General features: G+C 41.7%; 1 protein-coding gene across 2 annotated transcripts in view; it reads left to right on the top strand.

Moving 5' to 3' along the window:
* Positions 1-15846, top strand: part of MTFR1 (mitochondrial fission regulator 1) — a 43327-nt gene extending 27481 nt beyond the window's left edge. For both annotated transcript variants that reach the window (XM_083187177.1, XM_083187176.1), the window contains exons 5-9: positions 5885-5997; positions 6447-6688; positions 8762-9029; positions 13967-14135; positions 14861-15846. In XM_083187177.1, the coding sequence (XP_083043303.1) occupies positions 5885-5997; positions 6447-6688; positions 8762-9029; positions 13967-14135; positions 14861-14932 (864 nt within the window). In that variant the 3' untranslated portion in view covers positions 14933-15846. The remainder of the gene's footprint in view (positions 1-5884; positions 5998-6446; positions 6689-8761; positions 9030-13966; positions 14136-14860) is intronic.
* The last annotated feature ends 4755 nt before the right edge of the window (positions 15847-20601 follow it).

Genomic DNA, 20601 nt, shown 5'->3' on the forward strand with positions numbered 1-20601 from the left:
TCAAATATCCCTGTCGGCCGAGAGATGTCTGAAGATTCAAGAGCTAACAAGTCTAGTGTTACGGATAGACGGCTGCCCGCTGAGTATGGCTATCCAGTTGTTGGGTATGATGGCATCCTGTATCAGGATCATCCCGTGGGCGCAGTGGAGAATGCGACGACTTCAGTGGTCCATCATCCCATTACAGAAGAGCGGCTATGCCGATCATCACCGGTTCAGGCTAAGTCAGGAGGTAAGACAAGACCTAAAGTGGTGGCAACAGGGTTTAGAAGAAAGGAGTACCAGTCTAAAAAATCCGACATTCCGAATACTAACTACGGATGCCAGTCTCACCGGTTGGGGAGCTCATATAGAGGGAAAATCTATACAAGGCTCCTGGACAAGGAAAGAAGCAAGGAACTCTTCAAACATGAGAGAATTACAAGCGGTCTGGGAGTCCATACAACTCCTAAAGGAAGACATTCGCCATTCACATCTGAGAGTAATGTCAGACAATGTGACAGTAGTGTCCCACATAAATCACCAGGGGGGCACAAGAAGCATCAAACTCATGCATATGTCAGAAAAAATACTGAGCTGGGCGGAGGACAATCTAGAGTCCTTATCAGCAGTATATATCCCAGGCAAAAGGAATGTACTAGCAGACTTCCTGAGTCGAGAGGTGATATCACCAGGGGAGTGGGAGCTGAATGCAGAAGTCTTTTCCCAGATAGAGAAAATATTCGGTACCCCAGAAGTAGACATGATGGCCAGCTTTCGGAACAGAAAGGTGAACAACTTTTTCTCAAAATCATTTCATCCGCAAGCTCTAGCCATAGATTCCCTTTCAGTGAAATGGAACTTCAAACTGGGCTACATATTTCCCCCCTTTCCGATGATCGGGAGAGTCTTAAAGAAACTGAGAGAAGATCGGGTCGAGGCAGTGGCAATACTGCCCTACTGGCCGAGGAGGCCCTGGTTCGTCAGCGTCCTAAAGATGGCGGTTCGGGAACCTTGGTCACTGCCCAACAGGCAGGACCTACTGCATCAGGGTCCGGTCTATCATCCAGAGCCAGCAGGGTTGTCGCTAAAGGCATGGAGATTGAGCGGGGCATATTAAGTAGGCACAACTTGTCATCCCAAGTCGTGGAAATGATGCTGAAGGCCAGAAAGAACATTTCTTCCTTATCCTATTATAGAACTTGGATCAAGTTCATCGAATGGGGTCAGTTCTGTGGTGACTTTTCATCGATATCAACAGATAGAGTCCTGCAGTTTCTATATGACGGCTTTCAGTTGGGTCTTGCCCCAGCAACGATAAAAGCTCAGATCTCTGCCCTAGCAGTACTATTAGATAGGCCTTTGGCTGAAGAAAGGCTGATAAAGAGGTTTAATAGAGCCATGAGGAGGATCAGACCGCCAGTCAAGGCTATAGTGGCACCGTGGGACTTAAACCTTATGTTAGCGGTATTAGCTAAAAACCCCTTTGAACCTTTAACAGAGTGTCCTCTAAAGTATCTAACTTGGAAGACGGTGTTCCTGGTTGCAGTCACCTCGGCCAGAAGAGTAAGTGAGCTCCAAGCTCTATGGATAGAGGAGCCTTATCTTGTTATCTTCCCAGATAGAGTGGTACTGAGGACACATCCTGAGTTCGTACCTAAGGTGATATCCTCATTTCACCTCAATCAGGAGATTGTGTTACCTAGTTTCTACCCAGAACCGGAAAATGAGGAACAACGAAGTTGGCATACGTTGGACCTAGTCCGGGTCATCTCAATATACCTGGAAAGAACTAAAGTCCTTAGATCGACCAAACACCTATTTGTCATCCCGAGTGGTGTCCGTAAAGGAAAAGAACCAGGAAAACAAACCATATCCAGATGGATAAGAGAGACGATCGTGGCAGCCTACAGACTGGAGGGCAAGAAAGTACCTCCCATAGTACAGGCACATTCCACAAGGGCAGTCTCGGCGTCATGGGCGAACAGGGCCAGAGCTTCAGTGACCGAGATCTGCAAAGCTGCTACCTGGTCGTCAGTACACACCTTTGTAAAACATTATGCACTTGATGTTTCTCTTGCCCACTTTGGGAAGCATGTTCTCCAAGAGGCAGTATCTGCGGATACCTCTGTATAATAAAAATATTCATGCTGAACACTACCCTCCCGTTTATTTGTCTTGGGTATGTCCCAATGTATGGCTGCCATGGGGATCGTAGAAGAAAGAGTCGAATTATACTCACCGATAATTCCTTTTTCTTCCTAGAGATCCCATGGCAGCCACTGATTACCCTCCCTTGTATTATGATGTGTTTTCTCTAGGGACCTTGGTACGGAGACACTCAAAAGATACAGCAGAGGGGAAGGAGGGGTCTATTATACCCAAGGTGGGCGGTCCCAAGAGAAATCAATCCTGTCTGCTCTGATGGGGGAAGGGAATATCCCAATGTATGGCTGCCATGGGATCTCTAGGAAGAAAAAGGAATTATCGGTGAGTATAATTCGACTCTTTAATGGTCTCTCAAATAAATGCAGGAACATTTGTATGGGCTCAGTGGCATCGTTCAGTCCTCCTGTATGTGGAGTCCTTCTGTATGTGGAGTCCTTCTGTACATATGCAAATGTATTAGCTATAGGCTATTTGGGTCAGGCACCTCGTTATATATTTTAGTTATTTTACTGTTATTGTGATGCTGATTATAAAATAACCTGTGTATGTAAATGTGTACATGCTTCTGTGTGACTGCCTCTATAATCTTTCTTCAACCGCTTCATGTTTTCTATGAAGGAGCAGGATCCAGAACCGCCTTAGGTCAGCGCACATTCTGGAGTTCTGCATGTTCTGTGTTTTCTTGCATGTTTATGACAAAGGTCAATGACTAAATATATTCCCGTGTGTAGTCTATTTGATTGTATGAAACAAAAACCATCTTCTAAATCAGTGGTTCTCAAACTGTGGGTCCCGACTTCTCAGTATGGCGTCACTACTCCATGTTACTGACCATCAGGCTGATGACTTTTCTAATCTCAGTCAGTGATTCAAGAAATCTGAAAAATCTGTTGAATTGTTATTTTAGACTCCTCCCATCATTTTGTGCCTCCATTTTGTGCCATTTTTGTGCTGTCTGCTGCCTACACATATGATGTGATGACCTTCTACAGTCACTTACTGGGGTCCTGTAATTATTTTTATTGTCTGATTCAAAATAGTTTGAGGACCACTGTTCTAAATAGACTGTTTAACCCTTTGAGTGCTAACATCACTCACATTTGTTATATAAATTCAATTGTAAAAAAAAAAAAGATTGTATTTCCTATATGCGGTAAACATTACAGGTCATTATGATGAATACAAATTTTGCCTGCCAATAACCTGAATATTGAGGGTTGTCTGGTTGCAGCAGACAAGACCACTTTTTCCAATGTAATAGATACTAAGCACCAGGAAGCCGCATAACAGCACTATACCGGATGAGTTTCCCAGAACTTAAATACTCAGGACTGGAAGTATTTTAGTTTTAGGATCATTCCATATGTTGGAATATTTGCATGGCATTATGAGATATCTTGGGGATGGGGCCCAAACACTAAAAAGCATATTCAATCAGGTGCAAATTTACCATGTTTGTTATACAGTTGGGTGAGGGGAGGGGACTTTCAGATCAAGTTCAAAATTATATTTTTTTCCAAAAATCGCAAGGACGGATCCAGTAAGTGACTAATAAATAATTAGAATTTTCCAATTAGCTTAATTAGTCCAGACTTGACCTTCTACGGTGATGTCCTGCCGCCTGCTCCTACTCTGTCCCATCATGCTGAAATATTTCTACATCTATTTCAGCGCTCTGGTAGGTGTGCTACTGGTGTAGCACACCACACCCCCCCCCCCCCCTACAGCATCAGAATCCTGGGACTGTCAACCAGCAATTTTTTTTTATTATAGTGTGTTCTCCGGCAAGTACTCTGCAAATAAACCTTTTTTTCATTGAGTACCACTCATTCCCATGCTAATCCAAAATTGGGTATGAGGTCCTCATATATTTTTTTTTTTTTTTTTTTTTTACTGAATATTCCTCTAAGGTTTTTTTTTTCATTTACACATAACTTGAATGTAATTGCAAATAAACCTTTTTTTCATTGAGTACCACTCATTCCCATGCTAATCCAAAATTGGGTATGAGGTCCTCATATATTTTTTTTTTTTTTTTTTTTTTACTGAATATTCCTCTAAGGTTTTTTTTTTCATTTACACATAACTTGAATGTAATTGTATGTAATATTTTTAATAATTGTATGCATGAAACAGTTTGTGTACATTGAGCCATCGGATGACAAATCTGTCACTATCTGTTGTGCTACACAAGTTGTGGATTTTGGATATTGAGTTTTTGATCTAGGAGACTCAACCTGTGTAATTGTTGTCTGCACATATTCCTTGCTGGTGTGCTGAATTGTATATTCCTGCCTAGCTTTAGCTACAGTAGTTGTGACACATCCCATAATGCACTGGTTCCCAAACTACCCTCTCAAGGTACCCTAAAGCTGTGTATACAGTAATCAAGTATTTGCTAGTTCATCAGTCACCCCTGGCTGGTTGGCACGAAAATCTGGTCATGTATGAAAACAAATGACCATTTACTCCCAAACATTGGAAAATAGACAAAAGGATTAAAGCCAATGTTTTTATCTGCTCTCATATATTACCAGATTTTCATTTTAACCAGCCAGATTTGACAGGTGGTCTGCCAGGTAATTGTATAGTGTATGTGCTGCGTAACAGTCCTGTTGTAAATCAGTCCTCGGCTCCGCACGGATTGTTAATTCAAAATGACACTGGTACTAATTAAGTTACCTGTGACCAAGCATAGACACACTTAAATGGTTAGATGGTGCCTTGAGGGACAGAGTTTGTGATGTCATATTTCCGAAGATGTTTTTTGTTTTGTTTTATAATTACTTTATTTTTTTATTTCTATGCTATAATTATTACCAGAAATGAATCGTACTGGATATGTACACGTTTTGTGATGCAAGTGACCCTTTAATCCTTTAACCGAATATCCCCTGGGGACCAGGGGAAGAATGGGTGCTAATTGACCACACAAATAAAAATATAAGTTGTATAGACAAAGATATTATATATTTGTTATTTTTTAGCTGCAGTTCTCAACACATGTACTAGTGTCAGTACAATGAAAACTGTATATACCCACAGATTAACTGCGGGAATACACAGAAAATGATACTTAATTCCTATAGGAACAGGAGCCTGCGCTTATTATATTGGTTTCCCTTTTACCATGGATGAGTTCAAATGATCAAGAACAATGGAGACTGTTGCAATTTAAAAGCAATAATTTGCAATTTATTTTATATAAACATTAAATATGAATACTAAAAAGAATAAACCTAGGCGGCCACCTATAACATTTAGTGTACTAGTACATTATATTAATGTGCATACAAAAAGAAAAACAAAAAAAATCAAAAGATAAATACAAATATATTGATTAGAATATATAATACTTTGAAAAAGTGAGGAAAGCCACGAGACTTCTAGCAGATGATTGAATATATTCCACACTGGGTATTTGTAATTGAAGGAGCCGGCTTTGGCCCGCTAGCTGTAGGAAAATGTCGAATAGCCACAAGCGATGGACTTATATATGGGAAATATTCCTTCACCAAAGGAAAGTCAGTATTTGGGGTTGTCTGTAATTGCGTGCACGTATTAAGTACCTTTAACCCTTTACCTGCATGCCTCTTGTTAATGTGAACCATGTGACTGTGCCATAAGACCTGTTGTACATGCTGCGTATATGGCGGCGCTGTACACCTTGTACAGGAGGACGTTGATATGTTTAGTTCATATACATAAATATTGAGAATCTTTCAATTTCTTTTAGTATATCCCATATCCCCTCGCACTGAATGCTAACAATCCAAATGGAGCTGTAGCCTCTTTTGCCGATGTTGGGTGGGTTGCTGATGAGGAGGGAGAAGCATTTGCAAGACTCCGGTAAGTATAGGTTTACAAATAAAAGGCAAGATTACAATTTTGTGATGTTTTAAATAACTTTGGTGCTTTAAAAATTAAATGTTTTCTTTTGTTAACAAAGATTAATTTTATCTTTATACATACCAGTTGATGGCTAGCCTCACGTTTTCAATGTAGTGTGTTTTTTTTTTTTTCCTGTGTGTTCTCTACAATCTCGGGAGCCAATCACTTTAACCTCTGTACTGGACTTTGGGGCAGATTTATTAAGTCTAGTAAAGTGATAACGAACCAGCCAATCAGGTTATTGACCATTAGGAGTTGATTGGTTGGTGCATTATCACCATCCATGTTATCATCCCTTTACCATGCTTATTACATCTGCCACATTGTGTGTAGTTGTAATATGTATGTATGTATGTGTATCACTTACTCATGATATCAATATTCACTAACATGGAACAATCCTGCAGGACACAGAATCCTTTACAGCACAACCTGTCCGTAGATGATGAGGTGGCACATTTTGATGGTCCGTTAATTAGACAAGCATCATTGCCGGTTGTCCTGAAGGAAGAGCCAGAAGCCAAACACCAACCTGCAGCCAATGATGAAGCTCTACAAAAGATTAGCGCATTGGAAAATGAACTTGCCAGCTTGAGAGCCCAGATAGCCAAAATTGTTGTTTTCCAAGAGCAGCAAAATGTAACTTCAGGTATTTCAAAATAGATGTAGATGCAAAGTATGCTCCTGGATCAGAGAATGCAGATATGTTACATATATTTATCTAACCCATGTCAAAATTCCCTCCTTTGGAATGCCGGCATTGGTATTCTGACCGGCGGCATCCTAACTGCCGGTCATCCTTATGGTTCTCATGTGGTTCATACAGTGTTCGAGTCGGGGCAGGGGCTGCGAGGGGTTATGTTTACTGGAAACAGTTGGTTTATTATTTGACGATGGGTAAGAAAGCTGTAGTTAATTACATGTATTCATTTTCTTTATAGCTCTGCCAATTTTTTTTATTGACTTTTTTTTATTTTTTTATTTAAGGGTACATACTAAAATCAAAATGTCTATTCCAGTATTCCCTAAAACGTAGAGGCAGGAATGATAGAGTTGTAACATTAAAAAATTCACTGATCAGCGTTGACACTGAAACAGACACTAAGGGGCATACACACAAGGTGATTTAAGCCCTGTTCTAAGCTATCTGAAATGGAGCACAGATCGCTCAGTGTGTACACATTACAGCGATTTGCTGTCCTGCGCGTCGCCATCACCTGCAGATATAGACCGTGCATGCAATGTCTATCACTGGTGCTTTGCCTGTGTGCAGCGATGTGTACGGAGCTTACATCTGGGCGAAGTACTAGCAAAGCTTTTTCAACCTGGTAAGGGAGATATTTCCAGACTATTTTCTAAAGGAAATCTGAACTCATAGGTTAGAAAAATGTAAGCGACACACAGAAAACATATAGGAGTGGACTACACACAGTACAGCAATTGCACTTATAGTAGTATTTACAGTTGGGCCACTATATGCCCAACATGTAGCTGCCTCTGCACTTCATATACCTTAAGAGCCATATTATTTTGCACTATAAAATTGTTATCTGCAGGTAAAATTTGGTGCGCACAGTATTTCATATGGACTTCTGGTAAGTGATTCAGTCCCGATCACTATTGTTCCAGACAGAAGAAAAGCCCCATGTAAATTTGCGAGAGAATGGTGAATGGATCGCTATTCACTATCCACCCGCAAATTCATACATAATTCCTGAACCATGGAATTCTTCCAGCCTGTGCAAATGGGAGTAGCTCTGACACTTCCACTAATCTGAGACAGTCTGATCGGGGCACATTCCCTGATAAGTATCCCTAGGATCAATGATGACACATGGGTCTGGGAATATATGGCGTGATCAATCTGTGTTTTTGTTTGTTTGTTTTAATTGTTCCTTTGGGTGCGAAAATATTTCATGGCTAATTAGATACCACCTAGATATATTTAATAGGAACTTAAAACTTTCATGGCCAAGATCTAGTCTGGCATAACGGCCCTAGCGCTAGTAGCAGATCCAATGGTGAGCCACTTTAAAATAACAACATTTACTTTGTTGAACATTCAATATCGACCATTTTTGAATAATTAAAAAAAAAATTACAACTATTTTTAACCTTTAAACCAGAATGTTTGAATGGCAAAAAAATAAATAATATTATTGGACTGCAAAGTGTTAATAGTTCAGTGTTTTTTAGTGGGGTGCCAGGCATGTGCAGACTTTTGGTACAGTAGCATCATATGTTCTGTGTCACTGGGTTTTACTTAATGACTCAGATATATTGATATCCTGATTTATTTTTGCTTCATCCTCTGCTCAACATCGGATCCTGGGCAACTCCCAAATCAAATTTTAACATATTTAATTAATAAAAGTTGAAATGAAAGTTTCCATCCCTGTACAGTATCCTTCCCCATACAATAAATGTTATTTACCTATGGTTTCGGCACAGTTACACTTGTTGACTTTACCAGGTAGCTGATAGTTGTCTGACCTGACCCTGGTCTCGGTGTGGAAAGTCCTTCTGGATGCCACTCCTATTTATTGAATATTTGGATGATTAAACTGCACATTATTAACTTATGCTGTGTTTCCTTATACTGCACAGAGATCACTGTATGCATTATGAATGGAGAGATATCTTCTTCACATGCTGGTCTTTATTGTATTATATTGTTCCTGTTGTTGCAATGATTGTAATTGTTTTCTTTATCACATCGTAGGTTCAAGTCCATCTTCTTCTTTTGGGCTCGATAGTTCCCCACTTCCGCATTCTGCGCCACCACCAGCACCGCCGCCACCTCCACCACTGCCGCCTCCACCTGCTCTTCAGCGGAGCATCTCTGCAATTGACCTTATTAAAGAGAGGAGAGGAAAGAAAAGCAGCTCAGAAATAACTACCATAGATAGCGCACCAAAGAAGCCTGAAATGCCAAACATGTTGGATGTCCTCAAAGACATGAACAGAGTAAAGCTACGCACCGTGAAAAGGTAATTGTGTAGTGTGTGTGGTGCATGTGACACAAGAAGGCTACCCCCACCTCTCATGTTTGGCATGTTTCAGTTGTGAAGTCTCTAATATTGTAGCATATTGTATATCCGTGCATACACACATAGGCCCTTATTTTGGTTGACTCACTCAAGAGCGAATTCACACCCTTGCTAGTCATCCAGAACCTGCCCTGCGAATGGTGGTACGCCCGCCTGGTTCGTGTGCCTGGCATTTGAATGGGTGTTTTACATGAACATCCATTCGCATGTCAGTGGGAACCTCTCCCATCTTTTGATGGTCGGCGACCATTGAATGATGGTGAAGGCACACGCATATGTAAGGGTGGTCCAGACCACTCGTATATATGCGTATAGAATCCCAGGGAATAGGGCGGGCAGCTGACATATGTCAGCAGTCCGCCCCCCTGCACGTGCGTCATGAACGCATTAGCATGTGTACGCCCAGCGGTTTCATGGGAACGCCCATTAAACTCAGGGCGTTCACATGTGCTAATGGCCCAGGCAGGCACTCCACACCCCTATCCACCCCTCGCTTGAAAGGCAGGGAGAGTGCACTCAGATTTTGCGCCGATTTAGCACGCTCCCTGTGTATGCACATGTGCAGAAATGCTGCTGCCCATAGGCAAAACATCGTTCCCGGTGCGAATTCACGCCTGACCGAGTCGATCAGAATAAGGGTCATAATCTGATGTATATGATATGTGTAGAATGTGATTGATACACTGCATGAGATAGGTCATCACTATGTTGGAGGGTGAATTTAATGTATCAGGAGTCATTACTATGGGCAGTATTCAATGAGAAAAGTTCTCCGTGTTTTGTGGAGAATTTGTGCTTTGTTCGCCTTGGACGGAGCATTTTGCTCTCCAAAAGCGAGCAACCCTATTCAATGTGAAATGTTCTCCGTCTTTCTAAGTGACTTTCTCCGTCTCTCTCCGTGTAGCAATTCTCCATCTTTTGATGGAGAGCTGGAATGTGAACTTTTAAACTAAAAGGTTTTTTTCTTAAATTTTGGTGTCAAAAAATCAGGTTTTTTTTTTTCTGTGAAGGGGCATGTTATTTTTATTCATGTGCTTATAGCACATGAATATATATTTAATTTAAAAAAAAAAAAAATTTAATTTTTTTTTTTTTTTTTTTTAACACAGTGCAGCCAGCAGGGGGCGCCGGAGCCGCTCATTAGATATTCATATATTCACTGCACCCGAACGTAACTATGCACAAACGGGTGCAGTGAATACTGGGTCCCCCGCTGGCTATAGGGGGGTGCAGCCTGGGTCCTGGAGAGCCCCCCTCCCCTCCACAGTCCTCTGGAGCAGCCAGGGAGACTTTAATCTCTCTGGCTGCTTCCGGCTCCCTGAAAGCTCCCTGCTCCCTGCAGGGGTTAAGACTCTCCGCGAGTGGCGGAGAGCATCAGCCACATTGAATAGAGGGAGCAGGAGTGGCAGAGAGCCCTCCGGAACACAGAGAGTGCATGGAGAGCGAAATAAAACGCTCTCCATGCACGGAGAACTTTATCATTGAATACTGCCCTATGTGTCAGACAGCAGGAAGGCATTTTGGGGCCATGCTGCTCAAATCCTTTTATAATCTCTTTCTGAGCAAACTATGGACGGTGTGACCCAGGATGAGTTTAGCCTGTGCCTTGCATCATGTACTATAGAGCCACAGCGTTGTATATTGTACAGCAGTAATTGCAGCATATTGTGGAGACTTGCTGTGTTATAGGTATCAGATAAGGATATTTACAGAACAGAGATACCCTCTCTCCATCCTACAGTTCTAGTCCAAGCAAGCACTCCCAGAACATTTCCTACTCTCAATATTTAGGATCTGGCTCATGTGTAACTTGGGAATCATCCACACAAGTACATGTAGTGCTCATTAACTGTTTCCTTCCCAAGCAGTTCAGGCCTCTTATCTCACCGTTGAATCACTGGCACATTTCTGGATTTCCAGGTACCGTGTGCTGTGAATTTTGTGGTATCCACATTGTGGTGAATTACACTTTTTGTGTCTTCTTACAAAGTCCACAACTGGGTAATTGTTGGGATGTGGTTTTGGTACTTGTGTACTTTCACGGCTCCCATCGGATGCCATATGTAATGGCATGCGATTTTCCAATGTTTTTATGCATTTTTGATAAAATCGCATTATGGACATGAGTTGAGAATAGAAAGTGTGGCGAGCGGACGCGGATACCTTCACAGGTATCCGTGTCCCCTCGCGGGGCTCGCCACGCTTCGGGCTCGCTGCGCTCGCCACACTTTCTATTCTCAACTCCACGCCGACGTGGATAGTGGGGGTATGAAAATGTCGTAGGATGTGTACCGCTGCGCTCGCCACACTTCGGGTTGGCGTTGATAGTGGGGGTGGTACAGTGTGAAAAATGACATTTGGGGTGCATTTTACATGATTTCAACTCATGTCCATAATTTCTGTGAAAAATGACATCGCATCGCATCGCATGAGATCGCATGCGATCTCATGCGATGCGATTTTTCCCTGTACGATGCACATCGTGGGAGCCGTGAAAGTACACAAGTACCGTGGTTTTTGTGTGATTAAATTGCTCAGGGCTGTTAATTCTACTGAATTTAAAATGATATAACTTACAGTAAGGGGGAGGTCATGGTTATAAGTAATTTCCCTACTTATTTATTTATTAACCGTTTCTTATATAGCGCAGCATATTCCGTTGCGCTTTACATAGTAGACAGTGATACAACAAAACTGGGTATTTACAGACAGTCAAAATGTAGGAGGGCCTTGCTCGCAAGCTTACAATCTATAGGGAAATAGGCATTGATACATAAGGATAGATACTGTATTCTTTATTGCATCGATTCCACCAGAACGCAAGGTTCTATGACTGGTTCTGGAATTTGATAAGCTACTTCTAGATAAAGTGAGCTCCACCTTGTTCGCAAGATCTGTAAATATATGTTTCCGATTAATCGTCTCCCCTTTTACACCAATGTGTTACAGTCATTATAGAATTAGGGTAGCTGTGCTCCTAGACTTACCTGTCTCCTCTATTCTTGTTGCTGTATAAGGGAGGAAAGTGGGGGACTATTTGGGTGCTCTCCTCTGCATGCTAAGAATATGGCAGAACTTTGCACTGCTGTATTTTGGCAGTATCTGTGTGCTGTATTTATAAGCACATTCTAATACAGTAATCTAGTGTGCTGTCACATACAGCACATAACCATATGATGGAGGTGCTGCACATTAGTGCTTCCCCTTATTATTGTCAGACAGAGGAGAGCTGGAAACGCTGCACTCTCCCTGCTACTCCACATCTCAGCCAGCTGAATAGTGGGAGATTGGCGCACAGTTATCTACACTATTGATTAACTGTAAAAGGTCTGCGGCATTGTTTGTATTGTGTTATACACTGTAAGCTACGCAATGTGACCGCTATCATTTTATCAGGTAGAAAGAGACCACTCTTCAGTGAAAGGATCGCTAAACCTAAAATACAAGTTGCTCCGTATCCGAGTTCCTAATAACACAAATACGTGTAAATGTCTTGGGTGCTTATCAATACTTGATGAATATGAAAAGTATAATGCTGAAAGGCTGATAATAGAGAGTAATAGCTTGCACTATTGTACACCGCAAAGTTATGTAAAAGGTCTCATATCTTAAGTTCTGTCATGATATGGACCCGTGTTACTATTAGTAGCTCTTGTATATAAAGCAACTTGGAGTAAATAGAAGTTATTTCCTGTGAGAACTGCAGCCTGTGGTGTGCCTGCTGGTTCTTTATTCACAGTGACCGATTCCTTATACAGTGTTCTAATAGGACGTGATCACATATATACTGCCCACACTAATCATTTCACTTGGAGAGAACTGGGCTATGTAAGCTGTAGGAGGGTTGAATCTTTTATAGATATTCTCCCCTTCTTCATCCATTTTCAGAGGAATGGAAAAAACTTGTTGCGATTTCCATTAAGGTTTACATTGCAGAAAAAGGTATAGGAGTAATAATACAAACAGATTGAAAGTTTCGCCAAAGAGCTTATACATCCCTATTGGAGGTTAGACATTATCTGTTGTCAGGATGATTTTGTTTTTTTTTACCAATACATTAATTGTTGGAATTTTATATAGAGGTTAATTGAGGCATACAAAAGCAGGTGACAGACTTAACCAGGGTTCTGCAGACACACCTTACACATTGATATAGTAGGGAACATTTATCATGCAAGTTGAGGCTGTCCAGTACAATGTTCCTTCCTCCACAGAATGTCGGGATCCACCGTCAGCATTGTCATGGATGGCACAGTCCAATCACAGCACAAATTCTGTTAGTTGGGTCTTTAGGTGTCTGCAAATAAGCATTTTAGAAAAGTGTTTTTGAGGAAATGCTCCGAACACTTCAGGATTGGCAGCAGTTCTCTGCAGTTACAGAAGCACAATAAAATCACTGACTAAATAGTATTAACCCTTTGAGTGTCAACATCTGTGAGAGATGTGCAAAATATCCGCTAAAAATACCAGCGCCTCTCACATTCGTTATATAAATTCAAATAAAAAAATGTGTAAAACGAAAAAGTATTATATTTCCTATATATAAGGTAATGAATAAAACGGTCTGCTTGCCAATTTTCACACCTATTTTGACAAATTCACTTGGCACTCAATGGGTTAAAAAGAAAATGGATAGTCTTGTTTTGCATCATTAATATGGTGCTTTTATAGAGATTGGCTCGCTGCATTCAAAGTGGTTTATCCTCCTTAAAATTAAATAAAGCTGCAATAAGAAATATGAGAGCTTCTACTGGCACATATAGGAGTCCTACCCAGTTCTCTATCTAGATCCAGCTGATGTTTTACACTGTCGTCACTGCTGAGTGCATGGGGAGAGTATTGTGATGAACAATGTTGCATCTCTCCTCTGTGTACAGGACACTCGACGAGCCAAAATATAAATCAAGTGACCCGACAGACCCAGCAACACTCATCGCAGAAGCTTTAAAGAAGAAGTTTGCTTACAGATATCGCAGCGACAGCCATGGGGAATCCGAGAAAGTTCTTCCTAAAGTAGAACACAAGAAGGCTGCAGAAACTCCATCGGTATGTGTAAGGCCTCTGAAATAACCGAAAATACAATCACAATAAACGGTTTCTCTGAAATAGAAGTTGGAAATGAGATGTGTAGAAATGATGTTCTAGATCACAGGTTCTTACTGGTCCTCAGAACCCCACACAGTTCACATTTTCCAGGTCACTCGGCAGGTGAACAGGTGCATTCATTACTCACTGACACATTTGGAAAAAGCCACAGGTGAAGGTAATTTCACTTTGATTCTGTGAGGAGACCTGGAAAACATGCACTGTGTGGGGTTCCGAGGACCAGTAAGAACCTAAGTGAAATTACCTTCACCTGTGGCTCTTTCCAAATGTGTCAGTGAGTAATAAATGCACCTGTTCACCTGCCGAGTGACCTGGAAAATGTGAACTGTGTGGGGTCTGAGTTTGAGAACCACTGTTCTAGATCGGGGGGGGCATATGTTCAACATTACAAGCCACTGGCGTGCCACCAATATTAGGACATGTGCTGACACTTGCAAAAGTGATAGTTGGGTACTAAAAATATTAGCAATACACCACTGGGATATCAGTGGCTGCGGGGTGGCGGCATCGGCAAGTGCATACACACTCGGGGGAGCGGGGGCCATGCTGCATGGCTCTCCTTAATGATCTGCTCTGTCATCTGTGCATTCATCTTCTACTGTTATGTTATAGCACCTGTTTAATTCTATACAGACTATAAATATGTATTTGGTTTTCTATTTCAGTTCGGACCCCACATGCTGAAATCAACAGGGAAAATGAAGAACCTTATTGAATCCTCAAACGCATGCACATAACGTGTACGAGAGAATGTCTGACTAAATGTCCCGTTTGGATTGTGCTCCTAAGGAAACTTGTGAACAGTTCACAATCAATATAACACTAATTCTTGTTCTACAGAATTGTTTTGTGCTTAATAATTAAGGACTATGGGCTTTTTAGAGCTATATTGACAAACGTTGGCTTTATAGGTACTGTTAGGGTTGAAACATACTGTTGCGGCTGGTGCATTTGGAGGGATATGGGATTCTGGGTAGATATTCTCTTTGGACAGAATTCTCTTCTGGTTTAAAATAAGGCACTTTGTTATGTACCACTGTAAGAGCTGTATTGAAAACGCTTTAATAATTTAAAATACAGGCACTATTAGGCTCTGCGGAAGACACTTAGTCTGGATCTCAGGGGATGGTGAAGAAAAACAAGTGCATTGATGGAATGTAGTTCTCAGTAATATGCCGACATGGGAATTAGATGTGCACATCCCTTAGAATTACAATATTGCTTATTTTCCTATACATCTTAATGGGGAAATTTGTATTGGTTGTGAGGTGCTGATGTATCATACGTTCCACGGCATTCACCAACCTATATCCTGGAAATGAACTGCCCCCTAAGTTGTATATTGTATGTCTCCCATTTTGGGCAGCATTTCTTGAAGCCGACTTAATAATATGCATTGTGAAAACTCAGGAAGAATTATCCAGTCTTTGAACATGTAGAATAGCCACATTAGCTGTAATTAGATTAGATGAAATGAAGCTTTAGTGCTCCGTAGTGCGGGCAGTGAAGAACTGACTGTAAATGTGGTGTTCACAGGCCAACACTGGACATGAAGCGGTGCGTTCCTCCCTAACCTGTTACACTTATTACATATGTATTAGGTTACACAGCTACAGAAGGATTCAGTATTGAATCCCGGCGGTCGGGATCCCGGCGTTCAGAATCCCGACAGCCGAAATCCCGACAAGGGGGGGACGTGGATCGCCCCCCCTTGCGGGCTCGCTGCGCTCACCACGCAGCGGGCCCGGTGCCTCGCTACGCTCGGCACACTAATTTATTCTCCCTCCAGGGGTGTCGTGGACACCCCAGGAGGGAGAATGTGTCGGCATTTCGGCGGTCGGGATTCTGAACGCCGGGATCCCGACCGCCGGGATTTTAACTGCATCCCCTACAGAAATAAGGAAAATACAAGAGTGTTTGTTCTACATAGCAATGCAGGAATCCTATAATGTTTTTTTTCCAATTTTACACATTTCTTGTAATGGTTGTTCATAGTCTTGTTTTAGTATAAAGGTGTAATCTAGCTGCCTTTCCAGATCCCATCAGATCTTTCATTTGGATGTTAAAGCCGCCATCCACTAGTGCGATATGGCCATTTTTTGCTGCGATGGATCACGTGAAAAGTGACACATTGCATGTCATTTTCTTGCGATGTGAGGCGCATTCCAGTCGCAGGTCCTACAGGCTGCTAGAAATATATATATATCGCAGCCCATTGCATATAGGATACATTGTATGCAAAAGGACAGCATACAATGTATCATATGCTATCCAGCTACCTGGTGAGTTGACGGGGTATTGCCTGTGAGGTACCGCATGCTATACATCATCCTAGTGCAGTGGTTCCCAACCCTGGTCCTCAACTACCCCCAACAGTGCATGTTTTGCAGGTCTCCACACAGAATCACAGGTGACATAATTAGCTGCACCTGTGGATCTTTTAAAATGTGTCTGAATAATGAGTGCACCTCACAGGTGATCTGGAAAACATGCACTGTTGGGGGTACTTGAGGACCAGGGTTGGGAACCACTGTCCTAGTGGATGGGCCTTAATTCTGCCTTTCTCAGTGCCATGTGAGAGGGGCATAGCGGACATCTGTTAGAGCAGTGGTTCTCAAACTCGGTCCCCAGGACCCCCACACAGTTCATGTTTTCCAGGTCACCTGTTCATTTTTAAAATGTGACAGTTGGTTATACAGAGGGCAGCTGCTGGTGACCTGGAAAACGTGCACTGTGTGGGGGTCCTGAGGACCGGGGTTGAGAACCACTGTGTTAGAGGCTGGTGCCAAATGACCAGAGGTGCTAATAGGTGGCCTGGAGATGTTGAACAGGGAGGGCTGGCCTAGGTACCCAGAAACCAGTTATTCTTTCAGCAGGCTCCACACTGTGCACAGAAAACGGCACTGGCCAATATAGTTGTCAACTAACAGTACATGTAACTCTGCCAGACCTGTAGCTGGGCATTCTGGGGGTGGATGTATAGTGTGAGTAAGGTTATCTGCGTTAGGCCTAAACAGGAAATCAACACTATTAGAGGTGGGAAAGGCCTTATATAAGAAATTAAATAAACAGGTATGTAGTTTTCCTACATTCAGTTTTTGACTGCTGTATTGGTGATTTATTTAGGAGAGTTGCTGGGGGAAGGGTGTAGGATGCACCTCTTACATTAGTCATAATGTACATGTGAGATGAGTTACTATGTATGCATTGATTTATTACATATCCTCATGGACGTGTTCTGTTATACTATGCAATAAGCATACCACTTCTTTCCAGAAATGAATGTACTCCTACCCCTTTGACACTGCAATCCTAGGTCCGGCGCTTACACATTAAACCTGGGTCGCCTATTATACAGAGGGCAACCCGGGTTTAACCCTTCTTATAACCCAAGTTGAACCCTGTTTTGGTCGACTTGCGTTATCAGCTCCAGTGCTTTCACACCGCACCTTGACCCGGGTTGATACTTCATCAATCTAGCAATTACCCAGGTCTGAGCTAAGAGACACAAGGGGTATTGGATAAGAATCCCAGAATTACATGGCACACATCACTGCAAAATTCTTATTCTTTGCTGTTCAAAAACATATTTTCAAATGCAATATAAAGGTGTTGACTTTAAAAAACAAAATTGTGTCAACACATTTTATTTTCAGTGTTACCCCCACCAGCTGTTTCACCAAGCAGCAGCTCCATGGTTCATGGACAGTATGGCATTTACAATGAGAAATACTGGTTGTGTAGTAGGAGCAGAGCCACAGTGACTGAGCAGCGCCATTGTACATGGGAAACGGTCACAGCATAATGTAAAGCATATGGAGTAATAGTAATCCAAAAAAGGACACATTTTTAATGGCAGGCTTCTATGATGTAGCGGATCCAAGGATAATCAAGGGTCTCTGTCACAAGCCTTGGAGAGGGATAAAGTGCACAGAGATACTGATGCAGCCAATCGGCTCTTCTTGTGTTTTGGTTTTTTTTGTTGTTTTTTTTAAACAGGAGGTTGAAAAAAAGGACAGGAGCTGGTTGGCTGGTACTTTATCTCCGTCCACTATATCTTCCTAAACTTCTTAACAAATAAACCCCTTAGTCCCTTATGGTAATACAGAATTTATCTTATAAACAGAATGCCACCAATCATTTTCTATGCAGGTTGCATTAGGGATGCTATGATAATTTAGTAAATATGTGGGACTTGCTAAACTACTATAGGAGTAGTAAATTAACTGTTACAGACATGCAGAAGGAAAGCGCTGATGTGTAGAAGGCAGTGGTTATGTTTAGTATGTACAGGTAAAGTAGAAAGTGTGTTACTTATGTAGTATCTGGGCGCCCGATTTTGTGATTGTATGCCTTACCTTAACGCAGGCTTTCCCAACCACGGTCCTCAAGGCACACCAACAGTGCAGGTTTTGTAGATATCCAGGCTTGACCACAGGTGACTTAATTAGTACCTGTGTGATTCTGATTAAACCATCTGTGCTGAAGCCTGGATATCACTAAAACCTGCACTGTTGGTGTGCCTTGAGGACCGTGGTTGGGAAACCCTGCCTTAAGGCATACAATCAGATGCGATTCAACACGATTTTCGGCAAAATCGAATCGCATCTGATACCGGATCCAAGTGGGCATAGAGTTGATTTTATATAGCGTGGCGAGCGACGTGGAAAACATTTTTAGTAATCCGCGGCCGCTCGCCACGCTTTATAAAATCAACTCTATGCCCACTTGGATAGTGGGGAAATGAACAGGACTATGTTAACATTGAATCCTATGGAAAATCGCATCGGATCGCATGCGATATCGGATGCGATTCGATGCGATTTTTCCGACCCGATTTTAAAATTGGGTGCCCAGATACTACATAAGTACCGAAAGTGTTTGTATGTTACCAGAAGGGTTAATGGATGTTTTGTATATGGTGGTGTAAGTGTTGTGTCTGTACAATGAGATTGGATAACAAATGCGGCAATACCATTATTGTTCAGTATAAAGTATTGAAATCTTAGCTGGTACATTAATTTAAGATTTCAGAGGCGATATAGTCCCATTTTGCTATTGTAGCGCCTGCTTGATTATTTTATAAAGGTACTTTTTTTTTTTATTGCTGCCATTATTAACAAAAACATTGCAGCGCTTCACCCTGACATGCCCTCGAAGATACCCAATGTAGTGCCCATCCTGGAGTGTGCTACAAAATGTCTCCATGCTCTGCATATGGACATTCACAATGCCAACATTGGCAGAAGGGGGGCGGTCAGCATAGAGACATAGGGCTAAATAATGACACAGTATGTCAATATGCCTAAAATGGAATTACTGACATTCTCAATGTCCAAGTGACAATCTGATTGTCCATAACCCAACACGGGCCTGTTATTCTCCCAGGCTATGTGAACATGGTAGCAATCTGATTCATCTTGTGGTAATTGCAAAGTATTGTATACAGTGAGAGGTTAACATAACTAGATGTAAAACAGTCTGGATGAAATTAAGAGTTGCAACCTTCCATTAACCGTAAAACCTTGTTTATAAAAAACAAAAAATACTTGAGCACTGTATCCACTGCTACCATGGTAAAACATTGCAAAAAAATCAGGACGAGATGACTCAAAGGAAACCTTTCTCCATACCTCCCAACAGTGGGGCAGGACACCTGCATTTCTCTTAAAAGAGGGAAAGTATGGTGTTATGTCCTCATGTCATCCTCAGTTTAGTGTTTCTGGGGGTGTGGCCAGCACTCCTAGAGATCTTGGACTGTCCCCACATTGTGTGGCCAGCAAACATCGCTGCTAACAGAGCAGCAGTGTACGATTGCTTTTTACTGCCGTGGGAGGAACAGGCCCAGAAAAATGGGACCGCCCTATCCAAAGCAGGTCAGTTGGGAGGTATGCTTTGCCATTACCTTACATTATTATTACATTATTGTGTTCCTTTTATATTATGTAGGCCTCACACAGACTTTGGCAATAATAATCATACTTAAGTCTTTCAAATATTAAGTTAACATGCTGGTAAGAGAGATCCCTTTCATAGTTAACTCCAAAAATAACTTTAGGTTTGGCTTTTCAATGAAATAAACTTTTTTTTTTTAAGTTTGTTAAATCTTGCAAATGAAAATACAGCAATAATAGATGCCACTCAGGAAGAGAATGTCGTAGATCAAGACAGCTGTGGAACCGCTGATATGACATAAAACCATACTGAGGTTTCTGCTTAGTGCTGCCAGAGTAAGCACATGCTAGAGAGTTTATAAACTTCATTTGGAGACCTAACTCCTATACAAATGACTGCAAATTTTTCCTTTCTTAATAAAGTGCCATTTCTGGTAACCGGCATTTGGAGTGTTGCCAATAAACCCAACAGACTGATTTCATTATTTGAACCGGTGATCTATATTAAATTG

Source organism: Crinia signifera, chromosome 5, assembly GCF_055691185.1.
Source record: "Crinia signifera chromosome 5, ASM5569118v1, whole genome shotgun sequence".
Taxonomy (NCBI): Eukaryota; Metazoa; Chordata; class Amphibia; order Anura; family Myobatrachidae; genus Crinia; species Crinia signifera.